This window comes from Candida dubliniensis, chromosome 1 (assembly GCF_000026945.1).
Source record: "Candida dubliniensis CD36 chromosome 1, complete sequence".
Taxonomy (NCBI): Eukaryota; Fungi; Ascomycota; class Pichiomycetes; order Serinales; family Debaryomycetaceae; genus Candida; species Candida dubliniensis.
Window position 1 is genome coordinate 2,932,801 of NC_012860.1, and position 21,536 is coordinate 2,954,336.

The 21,536-nt window shown below is 29.1% G+C and overlaps 10 protein-coding genes across 10 annotated transcripts; 6 read left to right on the forward strand and 4 right to left on the reverse strand. All coding sequences in view use genetic code 12, as the record gives it.

The window, feature by feature from the left end:
* Positions 1-196: 196 nt before the first annotated feature.
* Positions 197-1,588, forward strand: CD36_12330 (effector of the organization of the beta-glucan layer of the (spore) wall, putative; the record flags this gene model as incomplete). The annotated part of the gene is made up of 1 exon (XM_002417827.1): positions 197-1,588. One exon carries the CDS (start codon positions 197-199, stop codon positions 1,586-1,588), a length of 1,392 nt encoding a protein of 463 aa, XP_002417872.1.
* Positions 1,589-1,644: 56 nt separating this feature from the next.
* CD36_12340 (26S proteasome regulatory subunit, putative) lies at positions 1,645-4,602 on the reverse strand (the record flags this gene model as incomplete). The annotated part of the gene is made up of 1 exon (XM_002417828.1): positions 1,645-4,602. The coding sequence occupies one exon, from the start codon at positions 4,600-4,602 to the stop codon at positions 1,645-1,647; it is 2,958 nt and encodes a 985-aa protein (XP_002417873.1).
* A 1,143-nt stretch (positions 4,603-5,745) lies between these two features.
* Positions 5,746-7,494, forward strand: CD36_12350 (cell surface biosynthesis and architecture modulator, putative; the record flags this gene model as incomplete). The annotated part of the gene is made up of 1 exon (XM_002417829.1): positions 5,746-7,494. One exon carries the CDS (start codon positions 5,746-5,748, stop codon positions 7,492-7,494), a length of 1,749 nt encoding a protein of 582 aa, XP_002417874.1.
* Positions 7,495-7,865: 371 nt separating this feature from the next.
* On the reverse strand, positions 7,866-9,530 carry CD36_12360 (conserved hypothetical protein; the record flags this gene model as incomplete). Its single annotated transcript, XM_002417830.1, has 1 exon — positions 7,866-9,530. One exon carries the CDS (start codon positions 9,528-9,530, stop codon positions 7,866-7,868), a length of 1,665 nt encoding a protein of 554 aa, XP_002417875.1.
* A 502-nt stretch (positions 9,531-10,032) lies between these two features.
* CD36_12370 (spermidine aminopropyltransferase, putative) lies at positions 10,033-11,031 on the reverse strand (the record flags this gene model as incomplete). Its single annotated transcript, XM_002417831.1, has 1 exon — positions 10,033-11,031. The coding sequence occupies one exon, from the start codon at positions 11,029-11,031 to the stop codon at positions 10,033-10,035; it is 999 nt and encodes a 332-aa protein (XP_002417876.1).
* Positions 11,032-13,707: 2,676 nt separating this feature from the next.
* CD36_12380 (transcription factor, putative) lies at positions 13,708-15,366 on the forward strand (the record flags this gene model as incomplete). Its single annotated transcript, XM_002417832.1, has 1 exon — positions 13,708-15,366. The coding sequence occupies one exon, from the start codon at positions 13,708-13,710 to the stop codon at positions 15,364-15,366; it is 1,659 nt and encodes a 552-aa protein (XP_002417877.1).
* A 284-nt stretch (positions 15,367-15,650) lies between these two features.
* CD36_12390 (conserved hypothetical protein) lies at positions 15,651-16,670 on the reverse strand (the record flags this gene model as incomplete). The annotated part of the gene is made up of 1 exon (XM_002417833.1): positions 15,651-16,670. One exon carries the CDS (start codon positions 16,668-16,670, stop codon positions 15,651-15,653), a length of 1,020 nt encoding a protein of 339 aa, XP_002417878.1.
* Positions 16,671-16,898: 228 nt separating this feature from the next.
* Positions 16,899-18,047, forward strand: CD36_12400 (conserved hypothetical protein; the record flags this gene model as incomplete). Its single annotated transcript, XM_002417834.1, has 1 exon — positions 16,899-18,047. One exon carries the CDS (start codon positions 16,899-16,901, stop codon positions 18,045-18,047), a length of 1,149 nt encoding a protein of 382 aa, XP_002417879.1.
* A 317-nt stretch (positions 18,048-18,364) lies between these two features.
* Positions 18,365-19,180, forward strand: CD36_12410 (pre-mRNA splicing factor putative; the record flags this gene model as incomplete). Its single annotated transcript, XM_002417835.1, has 1 exon — positions 18,365-19,180. The coding sequence occupies one exon, from the start codon at positions 18,365-18,367 to the stop codon at positions 19,178-19,180; it is 816 nt and encodes a 271-aa protein (XP_002417880.1).
* Positions 19,181-19,413: 233 nt separating this feature from the next.
* CD36_12420 (conserved hypothetical protein) lies at positions 19,414-21,471 on the forward strand (the record flags this gene model as incomplete). The annotated part of the gene is made up of 1 exon (XM_002417836.1): positions 19,414-21,471. The coding sequence occupies one exon, from the start codon at positions 19,414-19,416 to the stop codon at positions 21,469-21,471; it is 2,058 nt and encodes a 685-aa protein (XP_002417881.1).
* Positions 21,472-21,536: the final 65 nt, after the last annotated feature.

The following is a 21,536-nucleotide window of genomic DNA, read 5'->3' on the forward strand; positions in this document are numbered from 1 at the left end:
TGTTCACATTGTTCAAACGTATTAACTATGCAAGTATCAATTATATTTGTAATTATTTCCTTGACAATATTTACAACTGGTAGGGAGTTATCCCATTTCAGTACGTATAGCTTTAACCAACCTCCAAACTATCTAATAATTTGATATACTAACATGTTGAGAAATAGATTTAGTTGATAAACTGTCATCATCATCAATGCAGTTGGCAAACATAACGAAACCAACTCCATTAGTTGTTGTTGAACCATTGGAAGAAATACCACCATTTTCATTACAACAACAACAACAACAACAACAACAACAACCGCCATCAATGGATCTTGAAATGGATATTCCATTCCATTGTCGGAAAAATGAATTTGTAATTCATAATCAAATGGATTTACAAAATATTTCCAATTGTGAAGTTATAATTGGTAATATTATAATTAGTGAATTTGATTATCCTATTATAACATTTACTAATTTAGAAAAATTATTAGGTAATTTAACTATTTTAAAAAGTCCTGATACAGTAAGAATTGATGCTCCAATAATGGAATTAATTAGTGGATCATTTAAAATGATTGAATTGACTTCATTAGCATTAATTTCATTCCCAGCTTTAAAATGGGTAAATACATTACATTGGAAAATTTTACCAATATTAAGTAATGTTCATTTTAATAATGAAATTAAAGGAATTGATAATATAATTATATCTGATACTTCATTAACGGGATTTTCTGGATTTCTTTCAGATTCTATTGAAAATTTAGATATTAATAATAATCGATTTTTAGATACTATTGAAAGTAATGTTGAAACTATTCAAAAAGAATTACATATTGGAGCTAATGCTAATGATGTTAAAGTATCATTTCCAAAATTAAAACAAATTGGTTTATTAAATATTAATGATGTTGAAAAATTAAATTTACCTGAATTGGAATTTATTGATGATTCATTAATTTTGAATAATAATAATTTTCAACAATTGAAATTTTCTAAATTGAATTATATTGGTGGTACTTTAAGTTTATCAGATAATAATCTTGTTAATGATTTTGAATTTCCAAATTTAAATGAATTAGGTGGAGGATTAGTAATGATAAATAATAGTTTAATTGAAAGAATTAATTTTTTCCCCAAATTAAAAATTATTGGTGGAGCTTTAGAATTAATTGGTAATATTAAAGAAATTTCTTTGAAAAATTTAAAATTAGTTAAAGGAAGTGCTATAGTTAAATCTACTTCTTCTTTGTTTGATTGTAAAAAATGGTCTAAAACAGAAATTATGTTGGTGGTTAGAGGTGGAAGAATTGAATGTACTGATGCTAATAATGAAAAAATCACTTCAAGAACTAAAGAAGATGGTACTGGTGGTGAATTGATATTAACCACTACTACAACTACAACTAGATCCAAATCCACCAATAATAGATCCCCTACAGCTGGTGATGACAACGTTAAAATGAATAAACAAACTACTAGTGCTAATGGTAGTGCTAATGGTAGTGGTAGTAATGGTTTATTACAACAATTTACATTATTCCAATTTATTGCTATATTGATAACTTTAGTAAATAGTTTTATCTTCCCCTTATAAACAAAACAGAACAAAATAAAATAAAACAAAATAAACTAATAATATGTTTAACTAATTCAACTATCAACTTCCATATATTCTGGATTCTTTTTCAAAATAACAACACCTTCTAATGAACTACTCAAACTTATCCATTCTTCAGTGTTTTCTAGTTCTGCACGTTCACCATAATTTAACAACACCGGAGTAGATTGAGTAACCCAACCAGTAATAGTCTTTGGTTTACCAGCTTGTCCAACAACATCAACTGCTTGACCAACTCTAACATTGACTTTAATTGGTTTCAATTCTTCATCAACTGTGACCAACATACGTGGTTTAACTGCTGGTGTCAAATAATACAACAATTGATGAGAAGTTTCAGTGGTTGAATCATTCAATATAAATGATCTTGGATCCAATAAGGCAATGGCAATGGTTAATAATGATGCCAAAGATACTTTAGATAAAATGGTTCTTTCAGAATTATATGGAGTTAATGTTAAAGTACCTTTACCTAAATGTAAAATACCTTGAGCAATTCTTACCATAAATAAAGTATCGGGTGATTTAATATAATAAGAAGCCAATTGTCTTAATAATTGGGCTAATCTAGCATTATTAGTACCGGCACCAACAAGACCCATGGAATAAATCGAATTTTGTGCAACTTCTAAATCTGGATCATGTGAATAACGTGATAAAGTTTCGAAAACTTTCATTTGTGGATTAGATGTAGACACTAATCCCATGGCTAATGGAACAGCTCTTCTTATTAAAGAATTACCATAATGCATCAAATGTCCGAAATGACGTAATGACATATCTTGACCAATATCTTCTCCCATAGCAATACATGCTAAACCCAACACGGCAATTCCTTGATACAATTCTTCTTCTTCTTCAAGCGTGTCATCGTCATCTGCGTCGTCTTGTGCCTTTTCATCACTTGCAGCACTACTACCATCTCCCTTTTCTTTCTTGCTATTACTATCTTGTTGTGTAGTAGTAGTAGTAGTAGTGGTGGTGGTGGCGGCAGTGGTATTTTCTGTTGTATTATCATTTTTTGATTCAGCATCTTCCATCTCCACATCTTCATCTCCATTAGGTTTAGCATCCTTATTTTGCTCCTCCTCAGATTGTTCCAATCTTTTTTCTTCATCCAATTGATCTTTAGGTTTAGCAGTACACATTTGTAATAATGCTTGGATTTGTAATACATTACCAGTACCAGCAAAGGCACAAATATTCACCAAAACTTTCAATGTTTTACTAATAGGGTGTTCAATAGCGTCAATGGTTTCCAAAACATCTTCTGCTTGTTCAGTTCTACCCATATACAACAACCCTAACCCTAATGACATAAATTTGATAAACTTATTGGTCAATTGGGTATAATCCCTTTCCAATAATGTTTGTAAAATTGTTGATGTGACATCACCATGACATGTACCAACAAAAATATGACCCAAAGCTAAAGCAGCAAGACATGAAATTTCCAAAGAAATATCCAAATCAGAAACTAATGGTAATAACAAGTTCAAAACATCTTCATTAGCAGAACCAGCAAAGGCAATACCCAACCCATTTATAGCAGCAGTTTGATAAAGTTTATTTGGTTCATGAACATATTCTTGCAATAAGGCAAATGCTGCATCAACTTCATCATGAACATTGGCTGATACTACACCAGTACCTAACAATGCCCCAGCTTTCACTTCTGAATCTTCAGAATAAGTATACTTATCCAACACTTGTAAACCTTCATTGATATTCCATTGATGAATCGATCCAAGAGAAGCAGTGGTAGATGCCATACCTGAACCTTTTGTTCTATAAATCCACGATTTATTATCTTCTTCAGTTTCAACTAATTTATCATTACCAAAACCCAAGTTAAGAAATCCATTAACAAATGATGCTGCTAAATTTTGTTTAGCTGAATCGATTGAACCTGAAGTACCTAAACCAAATTTAGAATTTTCTAAATGAGATTTATAAACATCTTCAGGAACTTTTGGATCCAATAAATTCAATTCTTTAACCAAATATTGGAAATATTCTGCCAATTTAACATTGGAAATACATTCTTGTACTTCTTGGTTTTCACCTGGATATTTGAAATTACTATTTTGTTGAGATAAAATAAACCCCAATTGTTTATGAAGTGATTCATCGGTAGTTGAATCGAAAACTTGTTTTATCAATTCATTGTCGTCCAATTTAATAGCCAATGTTAATGCTTGAGTTAATTGATTATGAGACAAATATATTGAATAAGCAGTGTTTAAAAATGAAATGTCATCTGGTGGAGCTAAATAGGGCACACAGCTTGTGACATAAAGACATACTCGAGCAAAAGTATTTTCATCAACAAATTGTGGTAATTTATCAATACATTCGATTTCTAATAATAAATCAACGGCATCAGCTTCTGCATTATGTTTCAAGAAGAATGGGACAATTTGTAAAGCCAATTTCACTAATTTACTCACCAATTCTTCATCGACTCCTAAATTCTCTTGGAAAGATTCTCCAATTTCTAAAGCCAAATGACGCATATATTCATGACCCCAATCGGCAATAGTGTCATCTGAGGCTAATAATCTATATTTCAAAGAATCTCTATTGCCTTCATCAGAATAAGTTGTTGCTAATACTGATAATATATCGGCCAATTTGATAACAATGACATCTTTTGCCAGGAATTGCTTAGACCAATTTGTGTATATTTCAGTTAATAAAGGATAATGTGGTCTTAAAAATTTCAAAGGTTTAGGAACAGCAGTCATTGATGTAGTTGATTCCTTAATAAAGGTTTTCAATGTATCCAAATACTTATTATATAAAGCTCTGTCTTGATTTGGTTCATTCAATCTTTCAACTAATAATTCCAATTCATCTTTTAAATGTTGATCTTCTTCAGATAATTCCTCTTCTTTCTGAACTTTTGATTTATCAGATTTAGTTGGTTGTTGATCTTTAGAAGTCTGTGGTTGGACTTGTTCTTTTGATTGTTCTTGAGATGGTGCCATTTTTCAAAAAAACCAAATTCTTGTATCCCTAATTGGTAATAATCAATCTTTAACAAAACCTATATTAAAGAATATGAATACAAAAATAGCTGTAGGTTGATTTCAATAAAGAGGTTTTGTTGCCATCAATTATATTTTTTTTTTTCGGTTCTAGTTGTTGTTGAAGAAAATATTTTGATAGAGAGTGGCAAAATATGTCGTTTTTTGGTGGGGACTGCACATAACCTGCCAAACACTTAGAACTCTTTATAACAGTTTTACAACCTATCCTAGTTGACAAGTTATACCAATAGATAGTTAGTTAAAAAGACCAATTGAAATAATCCAACAAAATGCCATTATTGCTAGGTGAGTGGGAGTTTGTAAAGTATTTCTTGCATAAAATGGTTTAGTTGGAATATTTATGGACACTATGATTGGTTGCCATATTTTCACAACACATCTAAGGAATAACAATTCAACCAACTATCAATGACTCCTGAGTAATCAAGAAGTCTAGCCAATATCTAACTATCTATCATTAGATTGAAATATTTAATTTTGAAGAAGTATTGATTTTGGTGTTGATTTCTACCTACCGCGATGTCTCTGCCCACATTGAATTAAGTTCACACGACACATCGCACGACGAAAAAAAAAAAAAAAAACACTGGGTGGTGGTAGATGGCAGATCTTCTCGTTTTAGCTAGTTCTTCTCTTTTTGGTTGTCAAAATTTCTTGTAAACAAATGTCTTTTTCCCTTTTTTTGACAAGGTTTGGAATTGAAATTGTTTTTCTACTTCTTTCTTTCATTGAACAAATATAACCAGATATCCCGGTTCCAATTTTCGTTTACTTTTACCTTCTTTTTATATATCATTTCCATCCCTCCTTTCTTTGATTGGAAGATTTTGGCTCTACATTACCCATCCTCTCTCTTTTTGATTACTTCCCTCCCCACCCCATTAGAATATTGCTTAAAAAAAGTAGCAATTGTTACAGCTTGTTTTTAGTTCATTGATTGTGAAGATTTCCACATTTCATTTCATTATAATCACAATTATATTCCCCCCAACAACAAATTCCTTGCTTTTGTTATTTCATGTTTGTTAATTGATTGATTGACTCTGCCTCCATACATTATATTACATACCCGACTCTCCCATGGATAGAATATTTTATAAATCAGATCTTCGAGATCCAACCACCAATTACCCCATTTATATATTTGATACATCATATTTACCTTCACCAGATATAATAAATTATAATGAATTTTTAATAACCTTAATGAGTTATTTACCAATAAAACCCTATGTTTTAATTATGTTTAGTTGTGGATTAAACAAGATATCATGGATATGGGGCATTAAATTCATACAAAAAATTTTGAATCGAAGAGATTTGAAAAATTTAATTAAAGTATATACTGTTCATGATAGTTGGTTTTTAAAGTCAATGACATCAATATTACAAAATTTCAATTCCACTAGGAAAAATTTAGAACAATTAGATCAATTATTAGGTGCATTTACATTTGTCAAGGAATTGAATAACCCTACCAGTGATAGACAAACTTTAGTAATTCATTGTCAAACTTTAAGTGAATTAAGTTATTATTTGGATATAACTAATTTGAAAATATCTTATAATATTTTTAAACATGATTTACAAATATCAGAATTAAAATTATCCATGAGATATCAACCAATTATTCATCCATTAATTACATTAAATGTTCATGAATATCCTATTTTCCATCATCATCTATATCAAATTTTCAAGATAGTGGAGAATAATTGTAATAAAGTCGAATTAATATTATATAAACCAGGAAATAAATTCAAATGTGATATTTTATATCAATGTATTTTAAGAAATCAATTGATTTGGATAAATGATTGGGATTTATATTCAATTGCTACATTATTTAAAAGAATATTACTGGAATTACCTTTCCCATTAATAGATATTGAATTGATTAGATTACCAATAGGTGATAATCTTCAATATACTTTTAAAATGTTTAAAAGATTAATTAATAGATTACAAAAACATCAAGAAACCCAGAATTATGATCAATTGTTGTTTCAAATTTTAGATATGTGTCAAAAAATCGTTAATAATGATGACATTACCAAACATACAACAACTACAATATCGAAAGGGATGTCATATTGTTTAAGTCATGAATTAGTATCAACCAATAAAACAAACATTCAAATAATCAATCGATTTCTTAAAAATTTACTTGAATATTGGTCAGATATAAGGAAACATTTCCAAATTTATACTATTGATAATGTTATTGACGGGAAACTTCAAACTGAATCTGTCTCAACCAGTCATGAAACATCATCATATGATTTAAGTCATGATATAACATTAGATCAAGAAAGTGAAAGCAGTAGCAGTAACAGTAGCAGTAATGATGATGATGAAGAAAATGGTACTGGTGTAGATACCGATTTTATTGAAACTAAAGATATCTTACGGAATTTATCCTTAAATAACACCGATAATAGTCCTGCAACTACAACCAACACATCTAGTTCTTCTACTAAATCAAATGGATTTCACCAACGTACGACATCAGTTATAAATAAAACAATAGATCCAATTAATAATACAAAATCTCATAAGAAATCACTATCGGATGTATCTAATTTACAAATCCAGTATCCACCCCAAAAATATAAATTTTCCACCACCACCACCGCCAACATCAGTCCAAGGAAAAACGACAATATAACCACACCGAAGAAATTAAATCTGAATACTACTAATAATAGTAATGATAGTATACCTATACCAAAGAAAAAACCGGTGATTAGAGGTAGAAAAGTTGGTCAATTGGCGAAATTATTTGAAGAAAGATGTGAAGGAATTGAAATTTTACGAGGCATGACATGAAATACTTTGATACTTGAAACTAGATTCAATGATGAAACTTAAATTTTTTACATATTTAATTAGGCATATATATTAAGGAAATAAAAATTGATTAAATTGATGATTTAAACATACAAACACTTTACTAAAACAATAATAAAAGAAGAAATAAAATTAAAAACGCTAACTAGTATACACATTCACTTACTTACTTAAATTTTTTTATGCTTTTTTTTTTTTTTTTTAGTATTCTGATGTTTGTAGTAAATAATAATAAAAAATGAAAGTACCATCAAGAAAAAGAAAACAATTGAATACAATCTCCCTAATAAACAATTATCAGTTATTTTGGTTTATTTTAATACATATCAATTCAATTCTTTCTTTGTAATTTACTCACCAACCAATCTACTATCAATATTATCCATTGATAAATCACCATTGTCAGTATGATAATGATGATGTTGACGACTAGCATTGGCAACGGCAGCAATAGCAGCAGCAGCAGTACCATCAGTGTCATTTAATCCATGTTCTTGTAATTGTTGTTGATAATGTTGATATTGAGATTCATCTAGTTGTTGTTGAGCAGCAGCAGCAGCTTGAGCTTGAGTAGCAGCAACAAACTGACGTTGAAATTCCTCTTGTTGCTGTTGCTGTTGTTGTTGTTGCAGTTGATTTTGTTGCTGCAGTTGATTTTGTTGTTGTTGTTGAAATTGATCATAATCAACTGCAGAAGATGATTGATCACCAGTAGCTCCTTGTAAAAAGGCATTAGCACTAGCTGCAGCAGCCACTGCGGCAACAGCATCAACATCAGCAGCATTATGACCATCAGTACCCACTTGTGCAGCAGCAGCTTGTGCAGCAGCAGCAGCCTGAGCAGCAGCTTTCTTTCTATATTGAGCAGCAGAAATTCTTGATGGATTATGGAAACCAAAACGACTATTTTGTTTCTTCAATTTGCGTTTATAACCTCTGATTTCATTATAAATATCTTCTCTTTTAATTAAAACATCAGGATATTCCTCTTTAATTTTACTTTCAATATGAGATGGTTTAGTACCAAGTTTATACATTTCCAAAATCATCACATTCAACTCATCAGAACGTTTGCGTAACATTGGATGATTACTTAATGGATCCAATTGAGGATGATTATGTTCATTACAAGTTGTTCTTAATGTCCATGAATCAGAAGATTTTTTATACGAAGCAGTCATGGCAAATGGACATTTCAATTTCTTAGTTTTGGTGTCTGGATCCAACATATAACCATCACCAACATCAATTTGTCTACTCACATCGATTTTTTTGTTTTTTTTATGACGATAACGTCCACCCAATTCACAAGTATAATAAATTGCCTTTTTATTTGAATGAGCAATAACCACTCCGAATCCATTATCACGAGCAAATTCAGCAATAAATTCATTCAATTCATCACGACTATTGAAAACTTGTTCTGGATAAGGACGAGTTATCAAATTACCTTCAGCAGTAATAGTATTTTCCGTGACAGGATAAATCTTCAGTTTGGAATCTACAATTGGATCAGGGATTTGAATGTTATATTCAGATAATTCATCAGCAGATGGACCTGCAGTCAATTCAGGGGGGAATTGAGGATGAGAATGTACATGACCAAGATGTTGTTGTGTTTGACCGAGTCTTCCAGCTTGTTGATGGTGGTGTTGTTGAGGTAAACCTGCTAAATGTTGTTGTTGAGCGTGATGTTGTTGTTGTTGTAATTGTTGATATTGTTGTTTGTATTGTTCAGCAGCCGCAGCAGCTTCAGCAACTGAATCTGTATCAACTACTGACGAATCATTTGTGGAAATTCCCCTACGTGTTTTCTGTCTTCTACCAGTGGAAGAAGAAGAAGATGAAGGAGTACCTGAACTTGATTGTTGTTGTGATTGTTGTGGTTTCGATAATGCAGCAGCATGAGCAATTTCTTCTAATTTTACTCTGACATTGCCTGTTGAAGAATCATCGACGTTTTGTAACAACTGTTCATCGATGTTTTGGGAATAATCATCTTCATGATTGGACATTTTGAATGTTTTGCAACCTTAAAAAACAAATGGGCGAACTTGATTAATGATACACTACTCTCCTTTTTGAAAGATCGAATGTGTTTTGGTAGAAAGGACACACACTTATACATTGGAAGACAAAAAATTTTTTTTTTTTGTTTGGGTGGGAGAGGAGAGGGAGGATTATGATAGGTCGTGTTGATTTCAAAGAACACAGCTATTGTTGTTGTTGTTGTAATTGTGGTTGGTCGTGTACTATAACAAAAAACAAGAATTACAAATTTATTATTTATTTATTTCCACCACACAAAAATCAATCATTGGTCGTGCATAACAATATAAAATATGTTCAAGAAGAAAAGACAAGGGAGTGCATCAGATAAGTCACGTGCCGTTGAAAAGACAAATTATATATATTAAATACTATAGTTTAACAAATGCAAGATCTTATTAGAATAAGCCTGGGACAAATTATAAATAGATTAAAATATTACGAAAGAAACCCCTTCCCACATCAAGTTCAATTATTCAAATAATCATCTGCCCATGTAGGTAAAACAAATGAATTTGTATGAATGTGTTGATTGTAGTATTTAAACAATTTCAATTCTTTTTCGTGATCAAATTTCCGTAATGGATTAACCAAATCCTTTTCAGTATCCATAGTAGCAATTATCAACCCTAATTGACCAGAAGTATAACTTGGCATATAACATTGACAATATTTGACATTAGAAAATACTGAAGCTGCTTTTGATTTCAATTCTTTCAAATATGGTAAATTTAACCATATATTTTCCAGCGATTGCATAATGACAATACCTTTTTCATTCAAAGCATTCAATAATAATTTGAAATAATTAATTTGGAAAAATTCTTCTGCCGGGCCATCATCTGGATCAGAAGAATCAGTGATAATAACATCATATTTCTCTTTACTATTTTTCAAAAATTCAAATCCATCACCAATAATTAAATTCACTTTAGGATGATTATGATATTTAGCCATTTCTGGTAAAAATTTCGTCAGTAATTTAATAACCATATCATCAATTTCCACCATGGTAATTTCTCGTACAGTTTGATCATTTACATGTTTAATTAATTCTCGAATGACTCCACAATCACCACCACCAATAACTAAAACTTTTTTAGGTGATGGGTGTGACATAATTGGTAAATGTGTGATTAATTCTTGATAAGCAAATTCATCTTTTTCAGTACATTGTATAATCCCATTTAATACTAAAACATTACCGAAATTTGTACTTTTAAATATCAAAATATCTTGGAATGGTGATTGGGTGTGATACAAGATTTGTTCTACTTGTAATCCAAATGACTGACCCGGGAATGATTGTTTCAGTTTTTCATAAAACCAATATGACGAATCTTGTTTATGGAAAGTTATTGAATCATGTTTAAAACTAGATAATTCAATAAGTGGGATATCGTTGTTCAACTCAGTGGAATCATTTGATTGGTTCAGTTCGTGTACTTGTTGGGTGGATGGTGACATATTGTTAAGTTAAGGTAGCTTATTCGTGTCGTGTAAAGGTGATGCATACAAAATGTATCTTGTGGTTGGGTTTAGTAGTTGATAAGTATAATATAGAATAAAAATGAAAAAAACAATAAAAGGGATTTAAAAGATTAAGATTTTGGGAAAAAAAATTTTTTTTTCTTCTTTGTCTCCGTTTGGTTGTTCAATGGCCGCGCATCCCCTACAATATTTTTAGATCACACGATCGTTAGTAATACTTCTCGTATCTTGATTTAAAGATAAGAGGGACTTTGGAGATCTACAAATATTGAATGCAGAGAAAACACCCATACGTAGTACTACGAGTATTGTTTGAGGATTCAATCACAACTAAATTGTATTGAGAAGATTTAGGTTATTTGGGATATTTGATAAATGAGGCAGGTTTTGCAACAGCATCAACTTTACGATATTTGCAGTAACGAAACAATAGTGAGTGCATTTATCTTATAGACTAATCCAAAACTTAAAGTATCATGAAAAGCAACAATTCACGAAGAACAACCTATTTAATCATTTGAATTGATTCTGAATGATGAAAAAGAGGTCTTCACTGGACTTTAAAATTTGCTGTTGCAAAACCACCAAAAATAAAATTCACTCTTAGCAATTATAAACACAAGCATCTCAACTGACATTCATGCTTCAATAGGAAGCTATTGTTTTTAGTAAATAAAAAATAAGATATGATACAGCCAGGGCTCATCAAAGAATCATCAATTAATGTTATTTTGACAAGCGGGAAACATCACAGTAAGGGTTTGTTTTACAAAACCCTAAAAAAAAAAGTTCAATCAATAGCCTTTCCAAATACGCTGCTTGTCTCACTCAATCTAAAACGTGTTTTTATCAGCCATAAATGACAATAGTATATACGATATAGTTGGTAATTGTGTCAACTGTTGTTATTATCATCAACATGGCTTAACCCATTATCATACTACTGAGAAGCTTCTTGCACAAGAGCGTTGGAGCAGATTATACAGTTATTCACAAAATTACCGGACACAAAATAATTAATTAACTTAAAAGAGAAATTTATTGTCATGATGGTATCAGACATATTTTTCAAGTTTAAGTTATGCAGGTGTTCAACCTATGGAGAGAAAAGCTGGAGTATTAGTTTCTATGAGTTTCTATGTAGCACAATTTATTACAAGGTCATTTCCCAAGCATAGTGTAAACTAAGAGTCATCAAAGGAAACAAATGATTGAATGATTAATGACCTAAACAGGTACTTACTTACCTGTCATTCAGTAGTTTTTCCATTGACAAGAAAAAATAGAACTCACCGTCAAATTTGATCAATTCTTTTTTTTTTCTTGTCACGGATCTAAAGTTCAATTGAAACTTGTCATAAAGCCAAAGTTTTAAAAGAGAAGACTAAAATTAAAATACTATAGTTAAACTATAATTTAGTTGATATTCTAAAAATGTTACTAGAATTCCCAGACAATAGACAATAATGTCTATAGTGTCTATAATGTTTTATCTTGAAAAGGGAAAGAATTCCTAGATTATACAATACATTTTTTGGTTTAGGTACAATATCACTCGTAAAAGAGTTAAAAAACTGGAACATTGATAAGATGGAAATCCTAAGCTATCTCGTACAACCTAGTAAGACCAAAACAATAACTTTATAACCATAGTTAGATGTATTGTGACTTGTTCAAATTTATGTCTGACATTAATTCTTACCTCGATCAAAGGGTAATTGTTGGGCTCGTCACTGCTTCCTTAAATAATATTCGGAAATAACACAATCAAATTGATTTACAATAATAATAAAGAGAGAGTTAAAGTTGAAACAATTAATTTAGATTAAAATCTTCAACAAATAAAGACAAAGACAAAGGAGGGGGAGGCCACAACAACAATAACAATGCTTATTTAAAGCAATCTCTAAACTAAGTAATTAATTGCTTCACCACAAATGGAATTATAAGTTTTATCTTTTGATTGACGACAACTCAACTTTATCAATCAGATGATTTAATTTAGATAAAGTAACGGGAAGAGTAGTAGGAGATAAGAGATCTTAAATGAGTAAATTGCCTGGCATTATGGTTCCTTGCAATTTATGCATTGTTTTGTCATTGGGAATAACAATAATCGAGTAGTAGTAGTAAGGAGAGAGAAAGAGATAGGAAATATGGATGGGATATGTGTTAAACAGACAGAAACCCAATTGAACAATTTGCACGCAAGTCACGCACTTTTTTTTGGTTTTCCTTCCCGTAAGTGATTGCTTATTAATAAATCTTCCCACTTTTATACCACAAAGACACTACCTTCTAACAAAATAAGGATGGAAAGAGGAGACACACACACACACACACTCACTCACACACACACACAACAACTAAAAGAAAATTTTTTTTCTTCCTCTCCTTCTCCTTCTTCTTTCTTAAAACTTAATTTGTTTTCTTTTAAATCCTTTCCTAAAATTAATTCTTATTTCTTTCTTTCTTTCCTTTTTCTTTATTTCCACATATTGAAATTATTATTACTTTCCTATAATATCATCAACTGGTTCCTTATTATTATTATTATCAACCATACTAACTACTACTACTACCACTTGATTATACTTTATCTGACTTGATCAGACATTATTATTATTCCACTCAAGAACTAAATAACAACCCATGACAATATCTACAACAACTAATAACCAACAACAACATCAGAAAGTGGTGAATTCAACTTTTAATCTATATACTTGGTTAAAATCAGTATTTCAATATTGTATATCATTAATCCTTTCATATGGTTCCAACTGGTTATTAGTGAATAATAACCAACAACACATCAACTACAATAGCAATGACAATGACAATGACATCACATCAGTTAAAGTTAAACAGTCTAATGTAAAACCTGAATCAACGAAAATATTCCCTGATTTACAAAAGAGCAATTTCACAACTTATACTGCAGAAAAACCACTCCATCAAGATATTTTGAAACCAGTAATTTGTTCAACTGGTATTACTAGTAGGATTTTACCTTATACCAATGACAAAGGTGAATTAGAATGGAAATTTACCGAAGTACAGGGGAAAGAATTGGATGAATTTAAAATACATCCACAACCAACAATTAAACAACAATTATCTCCTGCTGATAGTAATGAAAGCCTCCCTAAAGACAGTTCAATAACCCCAGCTAGTATAAGTGATTCTCCACTGCATTCTGAAACTGAATCAACAGTTGCAAACGCTAATCAATTATTTAAATGTCCTGATTGTGATGCAGAATTTAGAGTTCGTGGTTATTTAACAAGACATATGAAGAAACATTCAACGAAAAAAGCTTATACATGTCCATTCCATGATAAAAGTATTTATGTTGATGAAAATAATATCACTCATAAATGTCATTCTAGTGGAGGGTTTTCTAGAAGGGATACTTATAAGACCCATCTTAAACTGCGTCATTTTAATTATGAAAAACCAATCAAATCAGCTGAACGTTCTAAAGTTCCTGGACAATGTGCCATGTGTGGAGAGCATTTTAGTAGTGCTGAGATATGGTGTGAGATTCATGTTGAAGGTGGAGAATGTAAATTTTTACCAATGGGGTTCAAAGGTAAATCAAGAATCAAGAATAGATTGAAGAAACAAATACAAAAGAATAAAATGATTGATCCTGAATTGGTTCCATTTGCTAGTAAAGTTTTAGAAGAAGTTGAACAAGAACGACAAAAGAAGAAGAATTATAAAACTCATACTACTACTGAATCATCAATACATTCTCAAGAGAGTGAAAGTTCAGTAGATTCTACACCATTACCAATGCCAATTTCTGCACCAGTACCGATGTCAGTGCCAATCCCAACTTCTCAACACCACCACCATCAACAACAACAACAACAAGCACAGCAACAACATCATCATCAAGTACAACCACAACAACAATCAATTGCTACACCAGCATCGATATATTCTTCTTCCTCGTCCTCTGCATCATCATATGAATCCACTCATTCACCATATACTCCACAATCATCTCGTTCACCATTAAGTCATATGTATAATCCACAACAGCCAGTGTATTTCAATCAAATTGTTCCAACTCATGTACAAGAGTCTCAAAAAAGTCAAGTCAAAGATGATTATGATGATGAATATTGTCTTGACGTTGATCAATTGAATAGTACGTTTGTCAATGAAATTGTTGCCAATTATTTACAAATTCATGATTTCCATTCAATGAATCAACAACAACAACAACAACAACAACAACAACAACATCAACCAGGACAACATCAACAACAATATCAACAACCATCTATGTATTTATGAGTGCTTTTTTTTTTTTTTTGGTTCTGTTATTAAAGGTTATATTATTTCAAGTGTATTATATTTTCTTTTATTTTAGAGAGAGGGTTAGATTTATTAATTTAGTTTAAATGTTTTTATGAGTTTTGCTTTTTTGTTTAAAAAATTTTGGTCTTTACAAGTTTGTTATTGTTTTTTTATATGTAATATTACATATACATAGATATACAAATAAACATATATGGATTTAATCAATGTAAAAGAGAAGAAACATACCGATTAAGATATTGTTTGAATTATTATTTTTGTTATCCAAATATATCATCAATAGCTGATTTTTTCTTCTTCTTCTTTTTCTTAAGGGGTTTCAATGATTTGTCCTTCTTTTTCAATTTCTTATTATCACCAGAACCATTTTTGGTACTACCAAATATATCATCGGTTGTGTTATTAGAAGTGTCATTAAGTTTCCTTTTTTTTGTATTTGTTAGGGTTGATTCATTACTATTATTGCTGACATTCTTTGTAGAATTGATAGTAGATTGATTAGTGATATTTGATTGGGATTTTTGGGGATTTATATTTGAATTTTCTTCTTCCTCTAGATTTGATAAGTTATGTTTTGAATTATTAGAATGGGATTTATAAGTTTTGATTTGTGCATTAGTATCAATCTGATCGAATTTTAGTAGATTTCCCTTCTGTGTATTATTTTCATTTATCCTCTCATTATCATCACCACTAATCGAGCCTTCTTCTTCTTCTTCATCTTCCTCATTATATGGGATTATTTCACCAAAATCTATTTCATCATCAACACCAACAACATTTTGATTATTAATCATCAAATCTTTACTTCCACCAACATTACTACTTCCCTGATAATTATTATTAGTAGTAGTAGTGGCAGTATCTTTTTGCATCTTATTCAATACTTTATCTATGCCATGTTTATTTACACCTTTTATACCATTAATTATTAAATAAGATATTTTTGATAATGATCCAATTAAACCTAATCCAAGAGTAATATATTGTCCTAATACTAAAATTGAATTATAATTCCAATATGATGATTTAATTAATTTTAAAATTTTATTACTAATTTGAATGATTTGTTTGGTTTTATAATCGATTTTATTTTGATTTTTAATAATTGATAATCGATTAATATCAATTTGAAGTTTAAGGATTTTCCGTAAATTACGAATCATAATATTTAAATATTTAAACCAAATTTGTTGATGATGTTGATTTTTCGATCGATGATAAAGAAGATATAATATATCATATTCATTAGTTAATTGTTTAAATGTTGATTTATCCATTAGTAAAGAGGGGGGAGGTGTTGTGTGTTAGACTGGTAGGTATGAATTATATATCGATTGATTGATTGATTGATAGAAATTGAAGAGCATCAATGGAAAAAAAAATTAAAAAAAAAAAAAAAAAAATATTTTTCAATTCATCATCTAAATCCAATCCATCTCTTCATCTTGAAATACCTTTAAATATTCAACCCCACCATATATTAAAGGGTAGAAACTATACATACAATGTCAGATGAAATAATATCTCAAGCAAGAGCATATTTAGAAACTTCACAACCAGAAAAAGCATTAGATTTATTATATCCTTATATTGAATCACAAATTGATTCCGTACCTTATTTATCAATTTTAGGAGAAACTTATTTAGAAAATAATGAATTAGAAAAAGCTTATCAAATATTAATTCGTGGATGTGAATTAGATCCTGAAGCTAATCAAGGATTTGAAAAATTTTTATATTTAGGACAAATTATTGGTGGACAAGATGGTATAAATTATATTAATATTGCCATTAATAAATTACAATCTTTATTAAGTGAAGATGAAGATTTAAATAAGAAATCATTTTTCATTAATAAATTAAATCTGGCAATTTTCGCTGAAATTGAAATTTGGATGACAGATTTATGTATGGAATCAGAAGCAGAATTAAAATGTAATGAATTAATTGATTATTCATTACAATTAGATAATACAAATCCCGAAGCTTTTTCATTATTATCATCAATTAGAATTTCTCAACAACGGAATCAAGAAGCAATTGAAGCATTATTAAAATCTTGGGAATTATTTAAATTGAAAAAAACCAAATTAGAAGAAATGGCAAACACCACTAAACCAGATCAATCACAACCACAATCACTGGAAGTTAATGATTCATTTGAAATTGGTATGGAATATGTTGAATTGATTCAACCATTAATTACATTATCAAGATATGCTATTGAATTAGAACAATATGATTTAGCTATACAAATCAGTAATAATGTTCAAGATATTAATGAAAATATATTGGATAGTTATTATATTGAAAGTTTAGCCAATATTTTAAAATCGAAAAAAATTTTACAACCAAATAATGATAATTATAAAGATATTGAATTATCAAAATTATTAAATGAATCAAATGATGAAATAAATTTGATTTTACAAGATATTAAATTTAGTTTAACTATGGCTTATAAAATTATTAATAGTGATATTGGTGAAGAATTTGATCAAGGATTAATTGAACAAATTAATCAATTATTACAAGAATTAGGTGGCCCTATAATGAGTGAATTAATGCCATCAAGAAGACGTGGGAATGAAAATAATGATGATGATGATGAAGAAGAAGATTGGGAAGATGAAATTGTTTCTGATGATGAATAAAGTAAGGATTGAATGGGGTAATATAGTTTATATAAGTTCTTTTTTTTTATCTCTCTTATTATAGACAATTGAACATTTAGGTTTGAGTTAATTGATATTTAAAATTTTATAAGAGTGATTATCATGTAAATCAAAGCTTAAGAATCAATTGGAGGAGGTGTCTTTGTGATGATGATGATGTATTTAATTGATGATTCCATTTCTGGGAAGACCATTGAAAAAAAAAAAGGACAAATAAAAGAAAAAAAAAATTCTCCCACCAAAATCAATTTGAGGAACCATTCTTGTTTAACAACAATAACAACTAATCATATTCAATGTCAAGGGCAGATTATTTATCTAAATATTTGAATAATGAATCATCTGATAAACCCAAAAAGAAAAAGCATAAGAAGAGCTTAGCTTCTACAACAACAACATCGATGAATATTGTTGTTGAAACTCCTAAACCATTAGGTGTACCATCTATTGATAACAATGAAGAATATAATGATGAAACAAATATACACACACAAGACAATGAAGATCAACATGATGAATATGCTCCAGTGAAACTAAAAACTAATCAAAAATCAAATAAAGGTTTCAAACGAATAGATAATGGAGAAGTAATAACTACAAATAATACACCTACTACAGCTCCTTCTTCTTTGGTAATAAAACCTAATCAAGAAACTATATACCGTGATTCATCGGGGCGTATAATAAATGATATCAAACAACGACAAGAAGATTTAAAACAACAAAAATTACATGAAGAACAATTGAAACAATTTACTGAAATTAAAACATCTAAACAAGATCAAATTATTCAAGAACAAGAAATATTTAAACCCGAACCCAACCTCAATAATAATTATAATAATATTGATCAATTTGAAGATCCTATGACATCATTTATTAAAGATCCTACCAAAAAAGAATTTGAAGATGTTGTTAAATCAAAATTTGTTTATAATAAAGGCATTAATATACCTAATCGATTTAATATTCCTGCTGGGTATTTTTGGGATGGAATTGATCGTAGTAATGGATTTGAACAAATGTATCTTCGTAAACAAACTGAATATAATTATGATAAAATTGATTCAAAAATTAATGAAACTTATGAAATTGATATTGGTGATGATTGAAAGAGGAACTAGTAAAAGAGATTAATAGCTAGATGATAGAGGAGAAGATAGTTAATGTTGTAGTTAGTATGTATATATATATGTGTGTGTGTGTGGTATAGATATCATCTTGTATAAAATGTTGTAAGATGGTTGATTTAGCACAAAAAAAAAATGAATAATCACCACAATTTAAAACACTCCTGATCTGAACTTACCTTTTCCGCTATTACAACCAAATGGTGATTTAAATAATGTCAAGCGTTAGAGAGATTCCTGGTTATTATTATGATGAAGAAAGAAGACGATATTTTAAAATAGTTAATGGAGCAATACCGTCCAATAGCTCCTCCTCCTCCTCCTCGTCATCATCACAATCAGTATCGAAATATCATAATAATTCAATCCAAGCAAAGCAACGATATACAAATCATTTAGCTAAAACTACTGCTTCAACCAATAAACAAACTAAACCGAATAAAATCTTGAAGATTCCTAAAATTATCATTAAAAATCCTAATTTATCATCACAACAATTACAATATTTACAAAATTTGAAAATCAAATTTGCTAATATCAATAATGAATTTAGTTATACACCAATTGGATTAATAAATTTCAAAACTGGGACAACAACAATTAAATCTCGAAATAATTTAATTAATCGAATATCAAGTATACCACCAAAATATATTCCAACATTAGTTCCCCGTGGTTATGTAATTGATAAATTTAAACAATATTTGATTATTTCAAGATTAGGTTTACGACAAACTATTCACTGTAATAATGGTAATATTTATGATTATTATCCTCGTTCTATAGTGATACAATCTCCTTTAATAGGGAAAATAATTGAAATCCCTATGAATTGGCAATTTTATCATCAATCTAATGGACAAATTGATAAATATGACTCAATTGATAAATTTTATCATGATTGTGGTATTGATGGATTTGATAATACGATTATATCAGGCGGGGATATTAACAATAATAATAATAATAATAATACTAGTAGTAGTAATAGTAATAGTATATTTTTATTATCAATTATGAAACATAGCATTCAAGGTAATATTAATTTTATTTTACGATTTAATGTAATAAAATCGTTAAATAATAATAGTACTACTACTACTACTACTACTATTAAAGAAGAAGAATTGAGTTTCCATGATTATACTTGTCAATTAATGGAATTTTTATATGATAATATCTTGAAACAAAATTTAAATAAATCTTTAAAGAAACAATTATTTAATGCATTAGGAATTCCATTATGTTATTTCACTAAAGATATGCCTAATTATACTATTCAACAAATAAATCAAATTTTAAACACCAATTCATCTTTAAACCGGAATAAAAATTTGTCTAAAAAAATTAACGAATTCATTTATCAACAAGAAAATAATCCACCAACTATTTTATATCGATTTAAACAATATTCTAATACTAAAGGATATAGAATAGTAAATTATCAAACTTTTCAAAATTTCATTTATTTAACTATATCAAATGGAATTATAATTAAATTTAAATGGTCAAATTATCAATTTTCAAATTTCCAATTAGTTGATATAAAAATTGATAATTCTTTACAAGAAGGTCAATTATTAATTGTTCATGAAGAACGAGAACAACAACAACAACAACAACAAGAAGAAGAAGAAGAAGATGTGAATCCATTTTATATACTTAGAACTGGTTGTAAATTAATAACCATCAAGAAGAAAAAGAAAAATACAACAACTCCCATGATTCCATCTTCTTCAATAAATGGTAATAAAGGCAATAATGATTGGGAATGTAAACGAATATTAAAAAATTATAAAATTATTAAAAAAATCTTGATGACTCAAACAAATCAATTGATAATAATATTATTTGATTCAATAATATCAATAAATTTTCAAAACATCAATTCTTTATCATCATTATCACCAATATTAGTATGTGATTATTTTAATGATAATGATATTTATCAACAATTTGAATTAATTGATAACTTAAATAACAATGATGATAAAATCGATTATTTGATTTTTAATATTGATAAAAATTATAATCAATTTAAATTAATTGAATTAAATAATTCAATTGATAATGATAAATTTAATCATATAATAATTCTGATTCCATTTCAATTTCAAAAATGTGGATATTTGAAAAATTTCAAATTAATGAAAATAATTCCATTAAAGGAAGAAAGTAATGATAAACTTGGTGATAATCAATTAATGATGATTGGATTTAATTTTTTGAATCATTTTGAAATGACAACTATTTTTGAAACATTTCAATTATAATAATCATCAAATGAAATAGAGAGAGAGAGAGATAGAGATAGAGAGATAGAGAAAGTTATAAAGAA